Genomic DNA, 20,883 nt, shown 5'->3' with positions numbered 1-20,883 from the left:
AGAAGCCCAAGGATCATAAAGAAATGAGTGTGAAAACAATACAGGTGCTGAGAGCCAGACTGCAGACTCCATGAATCCAAAAGTGTATTCTTCCAACTTTCTCTGAGCCCCCTCTCAGCAAGTCATTAAAAGCCAAACTGGTAAAAACAGCACGCTCCTACCCGTGTCTCTTCGGGAGGTGTCAACTTTCTTTAACAACCCACAGTTTCTACTATGCTGATCTTCAACCATTCCAGCTTCCTGACCTTCACTTTGATGGGCATACCAGGCTTACAGTCACAACACTTGTGGCTATCTCTTCCTTTTTCCTCCATGTTTTTGGCTATCCTCATTGGCAATGGTGCTGTCCTCTTCCTGGTCACCACAGAGCCCACACTTCATACCCCAATGTACCTGCTCCTGGCACTGCTGATGGTGACTGACCTCATATCTGCTCTGGCTCTGTTGCCCAAGGTCCTCTGCCTCTTCTGGTTCAATGATGGGAACATCACTGCCAATGCCTGTTTCACCCAGTTGTTTTTCATCCATGGAGCATCCGTGGTACGGTCAGCCCTACTTGTTGCAATGGCCTTTGACCGCTTTGTGGCTGTGTGTGAGCCATTACGCTACAACACAATTCTGAGCCATTCCTTAGTCGGCCGCCTGGGACTGGTGGCCCTGGCCAAGGGTGTGATTCTTATCCTTCCCATGCCTATTCTGCTTCACAGGTTGACGTTCTGTCGTGTGGTCATTCCTCACACCTACTGTGACCACATGGCTGTGGTGAAAATGGCCTGTGACCACACCAGACCTAACCGAATCTACGGGCTCTTTGTGATTCTGTTTGTGGTGGGACTTGATTTGCTGTTCATTAGCTTCTCTTACGGCCTCATACTGCAGACTGTGGTACATCTCAACTCTAGAGATGCTACCTACAAAGCCCTCAACACCTGCTCAGCTCACTTCTTTGTCATCCTTGTCACTTATGTGCCTCTACTCTTCTCCTCTCTTACCTACCGCTTTGGTCACAATATCCCACCTCATGCCCACATTCTTCTTGCCAATCTCTACCTTCTTCTACCCTCAGTGCTCAACCCCATCATCTATGGCATAAAGATGAAGGAAATACGGGACAAGATGGCCAAATGCCTGTGCAGATGACCTCCACAGGTTGGGGTCCACACAATACACCTGTGGGTAAATGAACAGTGAGGACAACTGGCAGTGCCTGTGCCCAGCCTTCCCAGACTGCTGTATGTCCAGATGAGCTGTGGAAAGAAGAGACTAGGAAAGAGGGCCAGGGTGTGTGGTTTTTGTTTGTTTGGTTTGCTTACATGAAGAACCAACACATTTAGATGTTGATTGAGGTATGAACTACAAAACGGGGAGACTAAGGAAACTCCTTTAGTCTGTTTAACAGAAGCACTCTTGTGGCGTGGATCTCCTGGTAACTTTCACATCTATGTTCACGTTTGTCAGCTACACACAGAATTTCTCCATAAAGGATCCAAGACCATCTTTCCTTGTCTTGGTGGAACGTTTGTGTTGGTTTTGGTTTTCTATCTTCTGTTTCTCTACTTTTCTGTCTTATTGTTTCAAGGTTACCTGACATACACGTTATCTTCAGATACCACATTAAAATGTAAAAATTCTTCAGGATATTGGTAATTTCACCAAGAACATTTTTAATCAATGGCATGTTCACAATACCAAGTGGGTGATTGTGGTCCTGTGGATGCTCATGACAAAAATGAAGGAACTTGAATATTTTCATATGTAGACTCAGCACTCAGATCACAGAAGGTCTCATTGCAAGGGAAAACATGTGTCCAGATGACTAATTCAAAAGACTTGTGTGACCAGGAACTTCACCTTAAAAAAGCACATGTTAGCAGGAAGCTACCTGTTCCTGAAGGGATATTCCAGGATGACCCAAATTGTGCACAAAGACCAACTTACATGATGAGGCTTTGCCATGTTGAAATACTTTAAATCACTGTAGTAAAGGAAACTTTTATCTAATCATTTAAATGTATAGTTAGAGGATCATTTGCACCATATAAAAAAACAAATACAAGATTGGGTGGTTAGTCAGAAATGACCCCATTTCTAATAAAAATTGAAATGAGTCCATGGAGTATAAAAGCTATTGAAAAATAGGATAGTCAACTTTAGCACAGTTCTAAAATTAAACAAGGGGGATTATTGACTTGAAAGTCAGGAAAAAGAATCTTACATTTCTAAATCCTTCTTGAATCTCTATAACTGTTCTTGAGATTCTTAAAAGGATAATGACACTGAAGATCAGAGTAGGTATGTACTTTTTATCCCCAGCCAGGACTTGTGACCAATCCTGATCACTCCAGTGAGTGATCCTTCACTCTAGTGAGCTGAGCAACCTATAAATCATAGGAACATTTTTAATTCATGTGATCTAGGGCAGAGTGAGCCTTCTGTACTAAACATTCCTTTCCCTGGGTTTCATCTGTTCTTGCCTAGCCTTCAGAGTAGGAAGATGCCTACAATGCAGAAAAAAAAAGAATTCCTATTATTCTTACAGAGAGGAAAGAAATCATTCTCTGAAGTTTGTTCTGTTGTTCTCTCACTTAGTAAAGAAATGTCCTAATTCATTCTTAAATATGAAAATGTTTTAATGGAGGGTGTGTTGGGGGAAGGTTGGCCCAGGAGAAGGACAAGAGGTAGAGTCAGATAATTTATGGTGACTTTTCAGTGCCTTTTTGTACTTCATAAGCCAGATTTCCCACTGGAGATTAGAGAATGGAATGAAGATTTATGCCTAACATTGTTTTTTGGCTACCTTCATGATCAGCACGTCAGGGTTTAGAAAGAAACTAAGAAAATAGAGTCACCAATGTATAATCTCCCTGATGGACAAGAATTATAGCCTTCACACCTTGGATAAACAGGTGAGGATACTGGGTAATAGAAACCATAAGAGAAACTCAGGGCAAGAGCTAAGTGTGAGGTAGTTCTGTCTTAGAATATGAGTGAATGGCAAAGTCCTGTCTTATGTTCCTCACATTCTGTTAATCCCAGCAGGAATACTATCTGTGGGAGTGACTCTGTGCTTGTTGTCCTGGGTATTTTTACTTATAATAAATCATGGAATCATTTCAACTTTAACTCAAGTTACATAATAATATCCATCTAGATAATGTTACAGAAGCTCAGTTGCTTTGTAACTTTCCCATAGTCACACAGGTAGTAAGTGGTTAAGTATGAAGTCAAATCATAATCTTTCTTATCATAAAATATCTTCCCACTCTATTAATGCCTATGTTGTCTGTTTAAAGACAACCAAGAATGAAGAAGTTGTCCAGCAAGAACAAGTGGAACACTTAGCAAAATTGGCTTTAATCATCAAAACATGGCAACTATTGTGTGCCTACCTCATTCCAAATACCAATCATTAAAGGTGTATGTAAGTTCTGATATAAACAGTAATCACTATTTAGAGAACTGAAAAATCCTATTCTAGTAAATTCTCTATTTTTAATGCCCCCCCCACCAGTCTCACTCTTCTCAGATAAATGTGCCCCCAGAAGTTGGTTTTGATGCGGTGAACCACTCAGTCTCCATTGACATCTACCTCTTACTGGGTTTGCCCAACAGAGCTGTGTTACTCTGGCTTCTCAAAGGTGACTCCAAGACAAGATTAAACATTTAAGAATTTTATTTGTGGAAATAGCTGTGTGAAAGAAACTGGGGAAACAAGGTAGGCTGGGAGAACCATCAGACTACAATCCAATTTGACTCTGAGTAAAGGAAGGAGAGAAGGTTGGGTGCAGGTAATCTAGATTTCTGTGCAGCAAAACCACTGGGGATTCTTGGATCTAAAGTCAGCAGATCTCTTTTACACCTCCTAGGCATGGGTCTGCCCTTAATATCTCTAAGGCACCTCTCAGTCATTGTGTACAAAACAACCTCTGGTAGGTGTGACCCTGACAACTTGCAACTGGTCCCCAATCAGTTATGCTCCCTGTCATTTCAAGTGTGTAAGCCACCTTCCCCTGGCTGCCAAAATTTGCCCTTCGTACAGCACAGATCTTCTTCTGGGCTCAGGAAGTTGCTTCTAAATGGCTCCTGAAGACATGGAAAAAAACATCCGTCCATCAGTAGGTGACTGCTGAAATAAATATTTACAAACATACAAAGGAATGCTGAGGAGTCATAAAAAATAAAATAGATCTATTTGTGCTGATATTAGAGAGTTGCTAAGAGATACCATACAATAAATTAACAAATTGAACAATGTATAAAGTGTCCTCATTTGTATAAACTGTAAATTATGAATCAATTTTGCTCAATTTATTTCTTCTTTAATTTTCTCTACATATCTTTTTCTACAGATGACAAATAAAGATAGCTGTCTTATATGAAAGATGCATTTTTCTTAGGTTCACTTAGAACTTAACAAAAAATTAGAATATCCCAACACCAAATTTATAGGACTCCCCAAGTACCCCCTGTAGATGGCATACCACAGTTCTAGTTTTCAGGATTCCAGGCTATCTAAACATCGAGGTCTGGTTACATTAGAATAGGCAAGAGTGTCATGATTTTATGTTAATTAAAAAATGCACTTTTAGAACATTTGTATAAAGAATTAATTTGTTTTGCCATTAATATCATATTTAAGCATATGACAGAACATTTCAATAAAATGGGATTGGAGGATACTTGATACAAATTGAAATTGTTTTTGTTTTTCACCTGTTTCGATCATTGTTTAAATTCTCTCATCAAATTTTAGATACCTAGCTCAGTAATCCAATGAGGAACTTCCCTAAAGTCAGACGACCTCTGAGATAGCTGTCTATAATGACTCATCTCAACAGCCCACAGTTCATATCAAAATCTACTAACTTTGGTAGAGTTTTCTTCCATTTCAATCAATAGTGTTTTGCATGACCTGTTGACTATACTTCCATTCTGTATTATTAACTATTTGAATTCATATTTAAAGTTAATAGTCACTTAACAATATTAATACATTCATTTAATAATGTTAACTCAATTTTTGTCCTCTGTCCTGCTCCTATTTGACGAAGAATCAGATTTGTAATTTCTTCCATTGAACTGTAATATATAAAATCTAAGAACTGCCTGATAATCCCCAGAAGAATAACAGGACATCTTTTTGCACTGAACTTTATCATTTTAAACAAAGAAAGAAAAGTAAAGCAAGGTGTGTCAATAGCTGAAGTACTGACCACCTGAACAACAGGCCCTTAGTTGACTGCACATAGTCAAAGTATCAGCCTCTGAGACTTGATGTAAACATATAGGTCTGTCTGCAGACGTCATTGCAGTATTGACACATTTTAATATACTTGGTGGCAGCATGTAAGACTCCAAGACCCAAGAACATGATATTTTTAAAATATAAAGGTAAAATGTAGCATTTTAAATGCATTAAAATACAACAGATTAGGTAGATAAATAGTTTTTGTTTTTTTCTAATGTCAGCTAAGAACTTGTGAGTATGCTAGCGTAGTCTCAGGCATATATGTCTATGAAAACAGCCACAGTGTCTACAGTTTAAGGAAGAGACTTCCAAGTATTTCAGGAGAGGCAGAAAAACTCGCCTAAAAACCCATTTTAAACTGATGGTAGGTAGGTTTGGGATAGGCATATTCAATCGCATAATATTAATTTTACATCACATACGCAAAAATAAACTATTACTTAAAAATACACTAAAGTAAACCCAGAAAGCTACATCTGACACTCCAGGACATGAAGAAGAGAAGATCAGCATGGTTCTCATGAAGATGTCAGCTCTCTGCACACATGGAAGACTCAGCAGAGGGTGTAGAGTGGGGCTCTTATATCTATCAAAATGGAACATGAGCTCACAGTGGGGCAGAGTTCACAATGGAAGAGAAATGCACAAAGCACTTTAGGAAAAGGAGCCGTACTGTGGGAGTGAAGACAGTGTCTTTCTTTCTCAGGGCCAGAAGGACATCATGATCAAAGGAGGGACATAGTGGCTTCATTTGTCTTTAGGTCTCACTTCACACGGGTCTGCTTTGCCTCCCGTGTAGTGGAGCAGAACACATTATGGATAGGCAAGTGTCACTCACCAAAGAATCAAAGTAGCGAAGTCCAGGACTGGATGAGCTAAGAAAAAAAAAGAAAAATGTCCTCCAGCAATGTTAAGTGGCAGGAAAAGGACCAAGAGCAAAAGAAAATTACAACTCTGGTGCATGTAAAAGATCAAAGTTAATTAAATGTCTGAGAATATGGGTGGTATAGCCATATACATGAGAAAAGGGGAAGTGTGGTTGTATATATGCATTTATATTTTAACTGTATTAGGTAATTATCATGGTACACATAAAACTGTCTAAAGGGTTTATGTCTCAGGATGCTGACCATGTAGAAGAGGGACGACTTTTACATTCCATTGTGTAACCTCCCACATTTGATTGCTTTACCAAGTACATGCATTATTTTAACAAGAACAAAAAATAGCAAAAACAAAAAGCATTCTCATTTAGAGCTGTGTAAAAAATAGGAGTCAGAGGGAAGTAATAACTATGCACATCTATAGAAGCTCTTTTCTTTCTAGGAGCCCTTTTAAATGTGTGTAAAAGGAATCTTCTAAGGTTACCTGAGTTAGTTGTAATTGTGGAAATCGAATTATCTTAATAAAGATAGGTGATTTTGTTACTAAAAGTTGGAAAATTAAAATAATAAATCTGTTGGATGGGCTTAAGGTGTGAGCTCCCTACTCATCATAAAGAAAGTTCACAAACTACAGTGGGGCTTCAGTTCACTAAACCATCCTTGCATGTCACTTCAAAATCCCTGTGGTCACCCCTCTTACTTAGCCACTGCTGCTGGGATCAATTCCCTGCAGGTGTGCTCAGACAGTCCACCTCAGGTCACACCTGGTCCCTGGAACTTCATGCTATGGGGCTTCCCTACCTCCACGGCAGGGGGCCCGCAACAAACAGCTATGTCTTCACGCAGTCACCACCTGGAAGTATGGGGGTGTTAATGCCTGCAAGGGCAGTCCATGAGCCCCACATGAGCCATTGGCCAAAATCCTTTCCTGCCCTGGGGAAGTTAATTTGGAATGTCTAAATCAACTGCCAAAATGCAAGCATTTGTCTGAGGCCTCGTTTCCTGGGAAACCCTGGTTTAGACTCTTCTATGCTGAAAAATCTTCTGCCCCAATAAGAGACTCTAGTCAGAAGTGTTAACTCCCTGGTAATGTATAAGAAGTTATATATTTCTACAACTACTGTTATATAATTATTTGTGTAATTAATAATAATTTATTTAAGTGGTTTATAACCTTTTCAAGGCAGAAGTTCTCCAAATGTAGCAGAGATAGTGAATGTGAAGTTGACCCTGGATGAATTCAACCTCCAAATACCTAACAGATGTGCAGAAAGTGATTTAACTTGACCAAAATATCAAACATAGGAACATTTTCTAATTTTTACATGGTAAGGAACAATACTGTGTCCATGAGAAGAAATAGTCAGTTAATATTAGGGTCATCTATTTCATTTTCAGCAAGCCTACAAGAGAGAAATGGAGCTCATTCTGAAGTAAGAACAACCGTAGATTAATAACATTTTTATTAAAAAGCCCAAGGGTGAAAAGAAAGACAGTCAAGCTTCCTTCTTGTGGTTATCTGATTTTCTCAGGTTCCTCAGTTTCCCCAAAATCAGCTGCTGTACCAGTTACCCTGAAACAATTTCCCCAGTGCACACTACGGTCTGGTGTTAACGAACCTTCTGCCCATAATTTCAGTAAAAATAGACTTCCCATGTTAACAGAATAAATCACCAAAAACAGGAGGAAAATATATAAAATAAATTGAGAGTTGGATAATGCTTTATAGCATGTGGACTCTGCCCCTGTACCTGAATCCCATGCAAATCAGATGAGAAAACACAACAAAACACACTCACTCTCCAATCTCAGCCAAAATTAAGTCCTGCTATCACAGGTTCTCAGGCGAATGAGTGCTTCAAGCCCTTTCACAATCCGCTACTTGTTTGTCAATTAAATTATTCATCACAAAATATTTTGCTAAAGGTTTTTCTGTATTTGGTCTAAATGTTTGTGGAGGGCTATTTGTTCGCGTTAATGGCAGATGGGCAGCGCTCGGTTCCTCCGCTGTTACTGCTCCTGCAAGTGTCCTCCGTTTATCGGAAAGGCACTTCCTCTGTAATCCTCAATTTTGTTTTTTCCTCAAATTTGAGCCATTTATTTCAATCTCTGACACCCCGCCTTTCTCAGCCTTTTTCATTGAATTGTTTAGTTCACTGGGAGCCTTTATTATCATTTGTGACAGCTGGTCCACACTCTGAAAAATGCTCATTTATTTCCCTGTAATTTAAGTATTGCAAGAATCTCCTTTAAACAGTGGCCATGAAGCTTTCAGGGTGGGTATCTTTCTCTCTGAGCTATGCCTTCATATAATAGTTCTACAGTATAAGGAAAAAACAGGGAATCTTTCTGTATTCAAACTTCATGCATCTTAAGATATTTGCCATTATATCCCAAGTCACTGTCTAAAAGTGATTAACAATATTCCTCTGAACATAATGAATTCCCCTATCTGAGCACAGGTCTGAACTCCAAAGTTGCCCCACCACCTTTCAAGACTTCCTGGGCTCCCAGAGAAAGTGACTTACAGAGATTTATCAATAAAGGTTTCCAGTAAAACTGACTTTTATAACTAAAATCATTAACAGATCATTCTCACAATTGTTTCTTTGCAGGAGATTCTGTCAGACATGGGAATTGGTAGACACAAGAAGGAAAATTGTGAGTTGTCGCAAGTCCATATTCCCTCCTGGTACAAGGAAGCAGCAAGTCCTGTGGCCCAACTGTAAGGCTTCCGCAGCAGGGATATTAACTACTGACTAACACAATTTTGTATTTTCCCTGCCCTTTCTCACTTCTCCCAAATGATCTCCTCTTCCCACTTCCCTTTAAACATGCAGCTGCAAATACATGCCCACATTCACACACCTCGGCCTTGCTTTGGCAGTCTGTTGGGCAAGTTACTGTTTGCTCTATGTTCCTTCCATGTAAAAAAATTCTACTTCATTTTACATGTGTTCCATGTATGTTGTTCAAAGTGTTGTTACATACGTGATCACATTTAATTTTCCAGACTACCATTTGGATGATCAGACAGGTTTGTGACCATGGGCAATGGTTATGGCCTCCTTTTTCCAGCACCCATATTTGTTCAATTTTTCCCGAAACTCCTTGGTTTTCACTGCATAAATAATAGGATTGAGCATTGGAGGTACAAGGAAATATAGATTACCAAGAATGGTGTGGACATGGGGTGGAATCCCCTGGCCAAAGCGATGGGTGAGAAAAGAGAACAGCGAGGGGGTGTAGGAGATGAGCATGACACAGATGTGTGCGGTGCAGGTGTTGACGGCTTTGTGGTGAGCTTCCTTAGAACTGAGCCGCATTACAGCCCGGATGATCAACACATACGATGAGGCAATAGCTGAGATGTCTAGCCCAACAACCAACAAGGCCACCACCAAACCATACATCCTGTTAACTGTGGTGTCCACACACACCATTTTTACCACTGCCATGTGCTCACAGTAGGTGGTGGGGATAACAGGTTTGGCACGAAAGGGCATCTTCTGGAGGAGAATGGGCATGGGAAGGATGAACAGGATGGCTCTCACTAAGCTCACTAGACCAATGAGCCCAATGCGACTATTGGAAAGGATGATGGCATAATGCAGGGGTTCGCAGATGGCCACATAGCGGTCAAAGGCCATGGACATTAGAACGGCAGACTGCAAGGCAGAGATGGAGTGGATGAAGAAGAGCTGCACCAGGCAGCCCTCATAGCTGATCTCACTCTGGCCAAACCAGAAGAGGCACAGCACCTTGGGGATGGTGGTTGTGGACATGCCCAGGTCCGTGAGGGCCAACATGCAGAGGAGCAGGAACATGGGCTTATGCAGGGACCGCTCCATGCAGATGGTGAGCAGGATGGTGCAGTTCCCCAGGATGGTGAGGAAGTACATGGAGGAGAAGGGAATGGAGATCCATCTGTGCTTGTCCTCCATCCCAGGAATGCCTTGGAGAATGAAGAAGGAAGGATGGCCCTGGGAGACATTGCAGGCAGTCATGGGGGTGCCCTGGTGGAGAGCATGAGAAAAGCAAGGAAGGAAGAGCATGAGCCTTACTTTATAACCAATCAAGACATTCACAATAGAAATGAAATGTGCGATATTAAGATACACAAAAACGATTCTAAAATCAGGATAATATATCTTGTTGCCTGGTAGTATGGTGTAGCATTACAGAAGTCATAATATGTCAAAGATCATTAATCTGAGAGAATATATTTTATGATAAATGGTTTCTTAAGGACACACTTATTCATTAACAAAACATGTCATATAATTTACAAGAATATATTATGCGTATTTTGAATGTGCATCCATTTAAAAAATACACCTTGAAGTATGTGAAATAAAAATGGATAGAAATCCAAAGAAAGACTGACAAAATATTGCCTACACCTCTCAACAACCAAAAGGTAAATAGGTCAACAAATGATTTTTTTAAAAATAAGATAACTTAAGAGCTTATAATAGAATTACTCCTCAAATAATTAAAGAATATAGATTTCCTGCAGCTTCGGGGCTTGTAGGACATTTTGATGAGAACTGTGCAGAGATGAACAGGAGTGCAGCGGGGATCCTGGGCACCTGGGAATAGGCCAGCAGGGTGTGGCAACAAGCCCACCTTCACTCAGAACCTCTTACCTGAATGTGAGGCAATGTGACAAGGGAAGCTGCTCCCAGACACCTTCTTCAAATGGGAGTGTGTGTGTGCACACGTGTGTGCAGCTATATCTTAGCATAGGTTCATATGGCTCTTGGCAAGCATGCTCACGGCCCGGCATCTCCACTGCTTATGGTCGGGCACTCCAAAGCCCTGTGTGGCCCTTTAAGTCACCTAAGTGGAGGCCCCCAGGGTGCCCAGAGTAGCTCTCTGCTACTTGCTCCTTCCCCAAACAGGCACACAAGGCACCACTACTATTATGTGGAAAATTGGCCCTGGAGGTTTCCCTGAGCTCTCAGGAGAGGGGGCTGGCTGACTTCAGGAATTCTGGGACTGTTCCAGTCCTGGAGGTGCCTGAGGAGAAGAGGGTGAAGTTAAGGCTGAATCTGGACCTAGAACAGGGCCTGACAGTTTCGGTAGCCCAAAGGCCCACACTTCCAAGCCTAAGTAGGTGTGAGAGCTGGGGAGAGCCTTACCCCACCACTGGAGCAGACATGCTCGTGAAGGCATCCCAGGTACAGCCTCGCTGATGGATAGCCTACACAAGACAGGTAGCAGCCTCAAGTTCTCTCTCTCCCTAGACTTTCAGATTTTAACTCTCCAACCTTTTCCCCAGGCCAATGGCTTTGCCTCAGACATTCCCCAGAGCATGTTCTGCATCCCCCTCCCCCAGGCCCACAGCCTCTTGTGTCCCAGCATCACCTCAATCTGGGTCCAGATCTGACCAGTTTTCTTTTCTCTTTATTTCAGAGGAAGCAAGTTATTAAAGTTTGTCAAAAAGCCGAGCTTTTCTAAGTCAGCTGCAAAGTGCAGAAGACAGAATGACCAAAAAAAAAAGTCACAAAATCTTACAAATACAAAACAGAAGTGGGGCCCAGAGAGCCAGATTCTAAATCCTGATGCGGTGCAAGTTTTGCCTACAGACAGGAGACTTTGTTGAGTCAGGGGTCAATAAGAGGGAAGCAGTGACAGAGGGAAGTGAGTGGCAGAATAAAAGGCCTTGTGCAATCAATACATCAGCAGAAAGTGCATCAACCTGAATCGGCCAGCACAGGACACCTGCTGTGTAGACACATACTTCCCCTGCAGAGAGCTGTGGTCTAATAACATGCAAAAAGCTTGGCCTCAGTCATATCTTCCCTCTCTGTCCCAAGGAGGCCCTGATAGATGATAATGACAAGTAATTACTAAAAAGAATCCTTTCTTCCCAGCCCTATCCCCCCATTCCTACATTCCTGATCCTGTCAAATACCTGAATGCTTCTAAAGACATTTTTCCTGAAGAATATCCCCCAAAGTTCTATTAAATGTCTTATATTACTCAGAGAACTGTCCCCTCTCAGTGACATCTTTTAATCTTGCCTTTTAAATAATCACACTACCCCTGGATAATTCCTCAAATCCTGTATTCCCACCACTCACCTCATGTTTGGAACATTGCATATAGAAGTGCCAAATGAATGAACAAGTAGATAAGTAAGTTCATTTAAATATAAACTAAATATGTAGCCTAGTTCATAAGACTTTACATTGTTTTGTTTTCTTGTATGTGTAAAAATCAGCAATGAAAGCCATACCTTCTCCTTCAATGAATATATAAATTCAGAACAAACCAAACAAACTTCATTGATTTATTTGCTTGGAATTTGACAGTAGAATTCTGAAACTCAAGTAGAAGTATGAACATCTAAAGGTAATAATGATATAATAGAGGCGTGCTTATCCTACTAGAAATAAAATTGTACTATAGACTAATGTACTTGAGATGAGGTTGTGGTGCAGGAATAGACAGATTATTTGAGCAGAAAACGGCATCCATAAAAATATCCCATGCTTATATGCAATACATAATATAGACAGTATCTCAAAGCAACAGAGAAAAGATAGATTATACATAATACAATTATATGGAAACAATTAAATTCTCTGAAGGAATGCTTGGTATCATTATAATCCCATAACACTTTATACATTTTTGTACTTTTACTAGATAAATAGGAAATCTAAATTAATGCATACTATTGTAATGCATATTTTTATGCTTTGTTTAAGTGCTATTACGCCATGCCATTTTTCTGCATCTTGACATTTGCTGAGCACTTTGTGTGATACATTCATGTTGATGCATGTTGGTCTGGTGAAGCATTTATTACTTCTATAAAGTGTTTTTGTTACAAATTATAAAAGTACTATACGGAATTACTATATTATATTGAGTGAATATACCACATTAATTTCATTCATATATTTCATTGAAGATATGATATTTAATTCACTTATTCTTCTTTGATGAACATTTAGGCAGTATACAATCATCTATAATATTATTAATATTCTTACATAAGGCCATCTTGTTAACTTGGGCAGTGCACCTCAGGGTTTATATTTAGGCACGAAATTTTGGGGTTGTAGGATATGCAAATCTCTAAGTTTGCTAAATATTAATAAATTAATCTTGAGAGAATTTGATTATATTTAGTATCCCACTAGTAGTTGATAAGTGTTCCCAGTTCTATACTGTTTTACTAATCATTAGCATTATCTTATTTTTGGTCTAATTTTGCCAGTCTGAGGGGTGCAAAAAGTTTTTATCGCATTTTCCTTGTTACTCAAATGGTTGAGGATTGTTTCATAAATTCATTGGTTATCTGTATTTTTTCTGAGAAGTGCCTTTGTCCTTATCTTTCACTATTTCCATTTTTCCTTTTTTTCTATCCATTTGCATATCCATGAGTTTTGTAATACATATCTTCATTTATTTTGATATTTTAAAAATATCTATACTTACTTAATTGTCCTAACATAGAGGCCTTGCATATTTGTTATATTTATTATAAGTACGTTAGATTTTGTGGTTATATTATCAATTTTAACTTCTTAGTTATATTTCTAATGGACTCTTTATATAACATGTAAGTAGTCTTGGGTTTTGTTTATTCAAAATTCATAAATATCTTGAAATATTAATTTTTTAAATCTATCTTTAGAGTCTTATGGGTTTTCTCTGTACAAAAATCATGTCATTTGTTAATAATGGTATTTTTCTTTCTTCATCAGTGATCTTAAATCTCTGTTTCTTTTTATCACCCTATTACAGAAATTTGGACTTTCAGTACGTTATTGAATAGAAGTAGTTACAGGAGGTATACTTATATCGTCCTCCATTTTAAATAAATTTCTTTCTTTCATTCTTTACAACAGAAATAAGTGGAAAATGTAAACAACAAACCAAACAAAAAATTCCAGAAGTGCTATGGGGTAACAAGAACTTAACTATACATCAAGAAAGGTCTGCCCTTTGCCCTCAGCTCCTGGGAGGTGATCTCTGGGCCTCTAGAATGTCCTGCCTGACAGGAGTGTCTTTATTTAGCCTGGGGGTTTTTGGCCACTGGACGGTCTATCATTGTGATTTATGATGGGGGGTTTTTGGTCACATCATATCAACTATAACCACGAAAAGAGCTGGAGAGTACAGGTATAATCTGACCTCTTTGAGCGGCAGGAGAATAAAGCTTGCCTTATGAGCAGTATGTGATGGGGCCCCAACAACAACGCTGGATACCAAAGGTCCAAGTGAGCATCCTGGTTGGCAGTACCCTCTGTAGTCACAACTGGCGATCAAGAGGACGATGCACCATTCATCATCATTGCACAGGGAGTGTCAATTTGAAGAGGTGTAATAATTGTGTGTCAATATGTATGTGATGTGTACATATACATGATAAATATAATACACACATGTATAACACATATATATGGAAAAGGTAAGATGTCTTTACATTTAAGATTCCTTTGAGTTCTCTAAATGACCATTACTAGTCATAAAGATTTGCTCATGTACTTTTTAAAAAACGATAATAGAAATAATTGCGTTTGTTTGTATTTTCCAAATTTCAATTAATTCTATCCTGAGAGATTTTCATTATCCATGTAAACATATTTTAATATTGTTTATTTTTCAGATTAAATACATTTAGTTTTACCTTCAAAGACAAAAACTGTATTAATAATACCCTGTAAGTTAATTGTGTGCTATATATAACTTGAGAATTCCGTTCTCCTTCATTCTGAAAATGCTGGTTAATGTGAAAAACTGGCTGGAGCTGTTCAAGGTTAACATCAGTTGGTAAGGACCACCTTCCCTTACCAGCCACCTATTTATCATTTACCACATAATCTTAAAAGGGGAAATAGGATGTTTTAGAAACATCATCAGAAAAAGATTACCCTGGTCCTCACTAGAGAAGATGTCTCAGGTACAGTTAATAAGCAGCACAGCCATAAAGCCCCAAGGAATGGATCTTGAATCCAGCTAATAACATTGCACCTTTTCCAGTGAAAATTATTTGGGAATCCACATATTGGAACCTTAAACTGAGGATTCTTAGGAATCCTCCAGAAACAGATAATCCTTAGAGGGCAATTGCTGACTCCAAATTTTCTCATTAGCAGATGATGACACAAAATGTAGAGTTTCTGGCCAAGAAAAGAAATTAAGATTAATTTTTGATATCACTGTTCTCTCTTTTTCCTTGTTTTATTACTAATCTTCCATATTAATCATAATTTGGTACATTTTAGTGGAGACTTAGGGCTTTTCAATGCATATAAACATATTTTCATTATAATTGCAATCTAATTTCATATAGTATTTCTCCACTATCTAATGTCAGACAAAACTCCTGTGTGTGTGTGTGTGTGTGTGTGTGTGTGTGTGTGTGTTTGTGTGCATATGCAGGCTCACGCATGTGCATTTCAGATCATAGCTATTCCTCTTAATCTAACCACTTGCTGGATATATCATTCCCCATGCAATCCCACCTAATACATTTATCAACTTATCAACTGTTACTTCAAACATTTAAGAAGGCAGATTTTCTTCCACAAGTGCCTCCTGGCATGTGCATTTTCCTTACATCATAACCTCATCCTTCTGAATTTTAAAGATTAGTTCCCAACCGAGAATCAACACAATAATTAGCTGAATTCATTACTGTTCGATGTCTGTGATTCCAAGCTTAGTAAAAGTGGCACAGATATTGGGGCAATTTTTATTACAGCAGTGAGTGGCTTCATATGGTCTCTAGCTTTGTTTAAAGGTAATACTTCATTCCACAGCTAGCTAATTTGCTCCCTCTGAAAAATAAAATTTGACTCACTCCTGTTGAGATACATGATACTTAAAATTACAATGCAGTTGTGTTTCCCAGGGAGCCTTTTACCTGCCTGAAACACACAAATCTATTTTATATATCAGGGGTAATTCCAAAAGACTTACAGGTATTTAAAACCTATAACCTTCCAGTGGGCATATTTTCCTGAGAAGAATACCTAGGGATTTCCAAAATGAGTATGGATCACTCAGGAAGCTCCCAGGAGAGGCAACTGACTACCTCTTGCTATGCAGTGTGTCAGGCTGCCCTTTCAATAGGAAAACTGCCCTAAACCATTTTCCTGTTAGCTTGGGGGATGTTTTTGCCATATCTAAGACTGCCGGTTGCACCAATGTGAACACAGCTTTTAGGTGAAACAGATTGTCACTAGGCTCAAGAAACAGATCCCCCCATCTCTAGAACACACTAGAATGGCTTCTGTGGCCTGCTAGTGTTGCAGGTTCCCGGATCTACTGTCCATTATATGAACTGATAATCATTTAGCTCCTGGTAATAGTGTTGCATTTGTCAGATTTTACTTATCCTCTTATTTCTTAGATCAAAAAAATATTAAGGTATGATAACCAAATTACATACGTTTCTTGCCCACAGTACATCTAGAATCCCCATTCCCCAAACCTCCAAGATCTGGTTTAAAATCATCAAATCAAGCTCACATTCTACAAAAATCCCCTCCTAACTCCCTGTTGTGAGTCTCACATTCTTCTGTGGTGCTCCCTCACTTTCTGCAGCAGGATGAGTAAACATAACTGTTTGAACAGAGACATGTGTCTCATGGTCTCAGGTTGGTGAGTTTTACATTATCCAAAAGAGGGGATAGTCATCACACTTTTTAAATTGTCCTTTCCTTAGTATATAGGAAGTACCTTATTATAATTAATTTTTCTTCGGAAATGGCTTACTTATCTGACATGCAAATCTGAAAAGACTAAAAATATATTCTCAAGTTATGAAGAGATTGTCCCTTTTGCCTCAGCCAATGAAAAGAGGTCCTGGAATCAGGATAGATCATAAATTCACAATTACTTTACTGTAAGAAAAAAGTAGAATTAATGATTGTATCACTGTTAAGATTAAAAATAGAATTATTTTAGCATGCACATATTTCCTCTTTGCTCTTGTTGTAGTATTTTTATACCTTGTCACTGCCAATGCCATATCTCTGCTGTAATCTCCCTGGAGTGTGAGTTTCCTGAAGTTGGGCACTGTTCCTTATTCACTTGTGAAATTTAATGCTATTATACCAGTACATACTTTTGAATGGATCTCCAACTACAAGAATAAATAAATGAATAGTATTTCTAAGTTCTTGCAAAAAGCTTGCCCTTTTCAGAAAGCAGATCAGAGATCTTCAAGGACTGGGCTGAGGTAGGAATGGGGAGTTACTGTTTATGGTTATAGAGTTTCTATTTGTGATGATGAAAGTTTTAGAAACAGTGGTAAAGGTTGCACAGTGTGATGGGTTGAAGTGGCAAAAATTATGTAATGTATTTTACAATAGCACAATAAGTAATTTTCTTGATCAGTTTATATGTGCCTTATTCTTCAAATACCACATGACAAACTAAGTCAAATCTGCGTAGGCTGGATCTCAGACCTTAGAAAAAGAAATAAATATGGCTACTGAAGTTGCAAAGTGGCATGAATGCCTTCGACAATGGAGAGTTTCTTGTCAAAGACAATGTATGATGAAAATTAGACTCTGGAGAAGATTGACATATTGTGTGGGAGAGCACACTGGTTACTTGCTTTTATTTCTTCCATTGTATCCAAACAAATGTTCAAGCAGTCACCCTACCTCTTATGGAAGGTAAGACTGGGCTAAAACAGGAAGTACTTGAACAACCTGACTATCCTGGGTTACCCTGGTGAGCATCTGCATCCTGGGAATTCTTATATACCCGAAGTTGTGTTGGCTGAATGAGGTGAACAAATGGTCCACAAGATAATTTATATGTAAATGATTTTAAAGAGCTCATCAATCTGAAGATACCAGGAAAAATGCAAAGGTAATCAGTCACAGAGGGAATGCATTCATTACAAATTGTCATCTTTCAAAGTAATTCCATGAGAAAGTTGTCCTACGGCTTTCCCATTGACATATATCTTTCCAGACTTCTCACAGTAAGTCACCAAGTGATCAGCTCCATTTATTTCAAATCTCACCCCATATCCGGAGGAACCTGGGCTCTTGCAGTCATCTCTGACCAAGGCCTGAGGTTTTTACTGCAGACCCTCCTGGTCTAAGAAAGTGCAGGCAATCAGTCAGTCAGTGTATGGAGGGGGGAGGTGGGAGGGTGGCCGGGGGGGTCAGGGTTGGATGCTGGCAATCAGTCGGTCAATATGTGTGTGTATGTGTGTGTGGGGGGGTGCTGTTCTCAATGTCTTGAAACTCTAAGTAAATAGCTATTTTTTTACTACTTTCCCTCTACTTCCAGCGCATGGGTTTTCTGTACATAGAGTAACTCCTCTTTGCTCTTACTGTCAAAAGTACTCCAATGTCTCCTGACCTTCCCTCGGAAGATTCAAGACCTCCATTAACAGGCCACATAATAACTTCATAGGAAAATTGTATTTTGTAGATTTAGCTGGCATAGATAAGTTGTCCTAAATAATTCAATTCTCAGTTAATACATGATACTGGCTGGCTAGGATTAGCAGAAACCAGCAACCTCTAGTCCGAGGATAAGAGGTACTATAGAGGTGGGAGATTAATTATAACATTTCTCATTGGATATATAGAGAGTATAGCTACCTCCTCCCCATTAAAAAGCCAAATATTCTCAGGCGGATCTGTCTGGCATTAATTCCATACACCAGGGGGTTGAGAACTGGAGGTACAAGGAGATAGAGATTTGCTAGTACAATGTGGACATGAGGAGGCACCTGGTGGCCAAAACGGTGGGTGAAAAAGGAAAAAAAGGCAGGTACATAGAAGACAAGAATCACACAAATGTGGGCTCCACAAGTGCTAAATGCTCGGAGTTGGGTGTCTTTGGAGGGCAGGTGCAGCACGGCCCGCAGGATCAGGCAGTAGGAGGTGGCGATAAGGATCACATCTGTGCCAGTGACTGAAAGCGCCACGGTGAGGCCATAGATGGTGTTGGGCTTGATGTTGGCACAGGCCAGCTTGGCGATGACCATGTGCTCACAGTAGGTGTGGGGGATGATGTGGTGTCCACAGAAGGGTAAGCGCTCAATGAGGATGACAAAAGGGAAAACAAAGAGAAGGCCACGGACCACACATGCCAGACCGATCCTCCCAATCACCATGGCATTGAGGATGGATGTATAGTGAAGCGGATGGCAGATAGCCACGTAGCGGTCGAAAGCCATGGCCAGAAGGACAGCTGACTCTGTGGCAAAGACTGTATGAACAAAAAACATCTGCGTGAGGCAGCCATGATAGGAAATTACGTGGGACTGAAGCCAGAAGATGGTTAGCATTTTGGGCAATGTGGTCGAACAGAGCACCAGGTCAGTGGCAGACAGCAGGCCCAGGAAGAGGTACATGGGCTCACGCAGAGTCCTATCTGTCATGATGATGTAGAGGATGGTGCCGTTGTCAACCAGAGCAAGGATGTACAAGAAGCAGAAGGGGATGGCTGCCCAAACGTGCTGCTCTTGCATCCCAGGGATTCCAAGTAGAATAAATGCAGAAGGATGGAAGGCAGTATCGTTGGGGATGGGTGCAGACAGCATAATGATGAAGAGAACAGAAGGTTTTACCTTTCTAAAAGTGGTTAGAAAATGAAATGAAATCATCCTAGATGTCATTTATTCCTCCTACATATCCATTCAATTTCCTTCCTTTCTTTCATTCCCACCAATTCTACTCCATTTCATGTCATTTCTTGCCTGGGTTATTAAAATACCTTTGTAACTAATATGCCCACTTCCAGAATTTTCATCTTCCAGTGAAGACGCTACACTGCTGTTTAATATTCTAACATGAGAAAATCAGCAACTATAAAACAAATATAACCTTTCTTAGTGTATACTGGGTAGGATGTCTTGCATTATCTTCCTCTGGCCTACCCTCCACCACTTTCCATCATGTTCTGGGCAATGGGACACTGGGCTGCATCAAGAGACTCTCCTGCCTTCTCACTTCTGGATGAATTTGGCAATAGGAAACACCAAGGGGAGACTGGAGGCAGGTCAAGATTCCTTCAGCTCTTGCCCAGCAGAGGGGCTGCCAGCAGGCTTCCTCCCTCTGCAAACTGGCTTCTCTGGCTCTGGTTTCCTCTTGTAAACATATCCTCCTCTTGTCCCTTCACTCCAAGGGTTAGAACAGTGCTGGCCTGCCTTTTCATATGGTGCTTTTTTTTTTTTTGCACAGACTATTTCTGTTTGGTCACCTGGCAAGCTGCTAATAGTCATTCAAAACCCATAGGAATATGTCCCCGTCTATGAAGACCTTCTATGATCCCTTCTGGTATGGTGAGAGAATAACACATCTTCAGCATAACCTCCTTTAAGAAATATAAACTTGCTTTATATTTACATGTATATCTCCTGTCCCCTTTATGAAATTTCTGAGTTGCTTCCCTGTATCTAGTATCAATGCCTTACTTATACTAGGCCAATAAATAACATTTGACTAGTGAATGGAAAAGGATCAAAGGCAGCCACTGAATTTTTTAACACTTGGGTAAGTGACTGTGCTTGGAAATGGTATTTCTTCTTCAAAATCTTCCTTCAGACAAAATCTTCCCTCCTTCCATATGTTCAAACCCCCTCTTACTATTTTCACTCTGTATATTCCAAAAGGTGTCCCTAATTAGCCCTTCAATATATTGTCAACATAATCTAATCTATCTATATATAGATTTCTGTCTGCTTTCTTGATTGGCACCATGCATTGCTTTGAATATAAAACATATCTGCTTCAGTCTTTTTTCATCCAC

At 39.7% G+C, this 20,883-nt stretch overlaps 3 protein-coding genes across 3 annotated transcripts in view; 1 reads left to right on the top strand and 2 right to left on the bottom strand.

Annotated features, from left to right (window-relative positions):
• The first annotated feature begins 213 nt into the window (after nt 1–213).
• On the top strand, nt 214–1,269 carry LOC118933091 (olfactory receptor 52P1-like). The gene has a single exon (XM_036927065.2). It carries the CDS (start codon nt 214–216, stop codon nt 1,138–1,140), a length of 927 nt encoding a protein of 308 aa, XP_036782960.1. The 3' UTR covers nt 1,141–1,269.
• Nucleotides 1,270–4,202: 2,933 nt separating this feature from the next.
• Nucleotides 4,203–20,883, bottom strand: part of LOC118933067 (olfactory receptor 52M1-like) — a 34,184-nt gene continuing 17,503 nt past the window's right edge. Inside the window, exon 2 of the mRNA XM_036927031.2 lies at nt 4,203–10,148. Within this exon, the coding sequence (XP_036782926.1) occupies nt 9,162–10,148 (987 nt within the window). The 3' untranslated portion in view covers nt 4,203–9,161. The remainder of the gene's footprint in view (nt 10,149–20,883) is intronic.
• LOC118933070 (olfactory receptor 52D1-like) lies at nt 18,725–19,738 on the bottom strand. Its single transcript, XM_036927036.2, has one exon. It carries the CDS (start codon nt 19,736–19,738, stop codon nt 18,725–18,727), a length of 1,014 nt encoding a protein of 337 aa, XP_036782931.2.

This window comes from Manis pentadactyla, chromosome 9, assembly GCF_030020395.1.
Source record: "Manis pentadactyla isolate mManPen7 chromosome 9, mManPen7.hap1, whole genome shotgun sequence".
Taxonomy (NCBI): Eukaryota; Metazoa; Chordata; class Mammalia; order Pholidota; family Manidae; genus Manis; species Manis pentadactyla.
This window is presented reverse-complemented; position numbering and strand designations above follow the sequence as displayed.

Coding starts and splice junctions, on each gene's coding strand:
- LOC118933091 (XM_036927065.2), top strand. CDS start 214: ATGCTGATCTTCAACCATTCCAGCTTCCTGACCTTCACTTTGATGGGC.
- LOC118933070 (XM_036927036.2), bottom strand. CDS start 19,738: ATGATTTCATTTCATTTTCTAACCACTTTTAGAAAGGTAAAACCTTCT.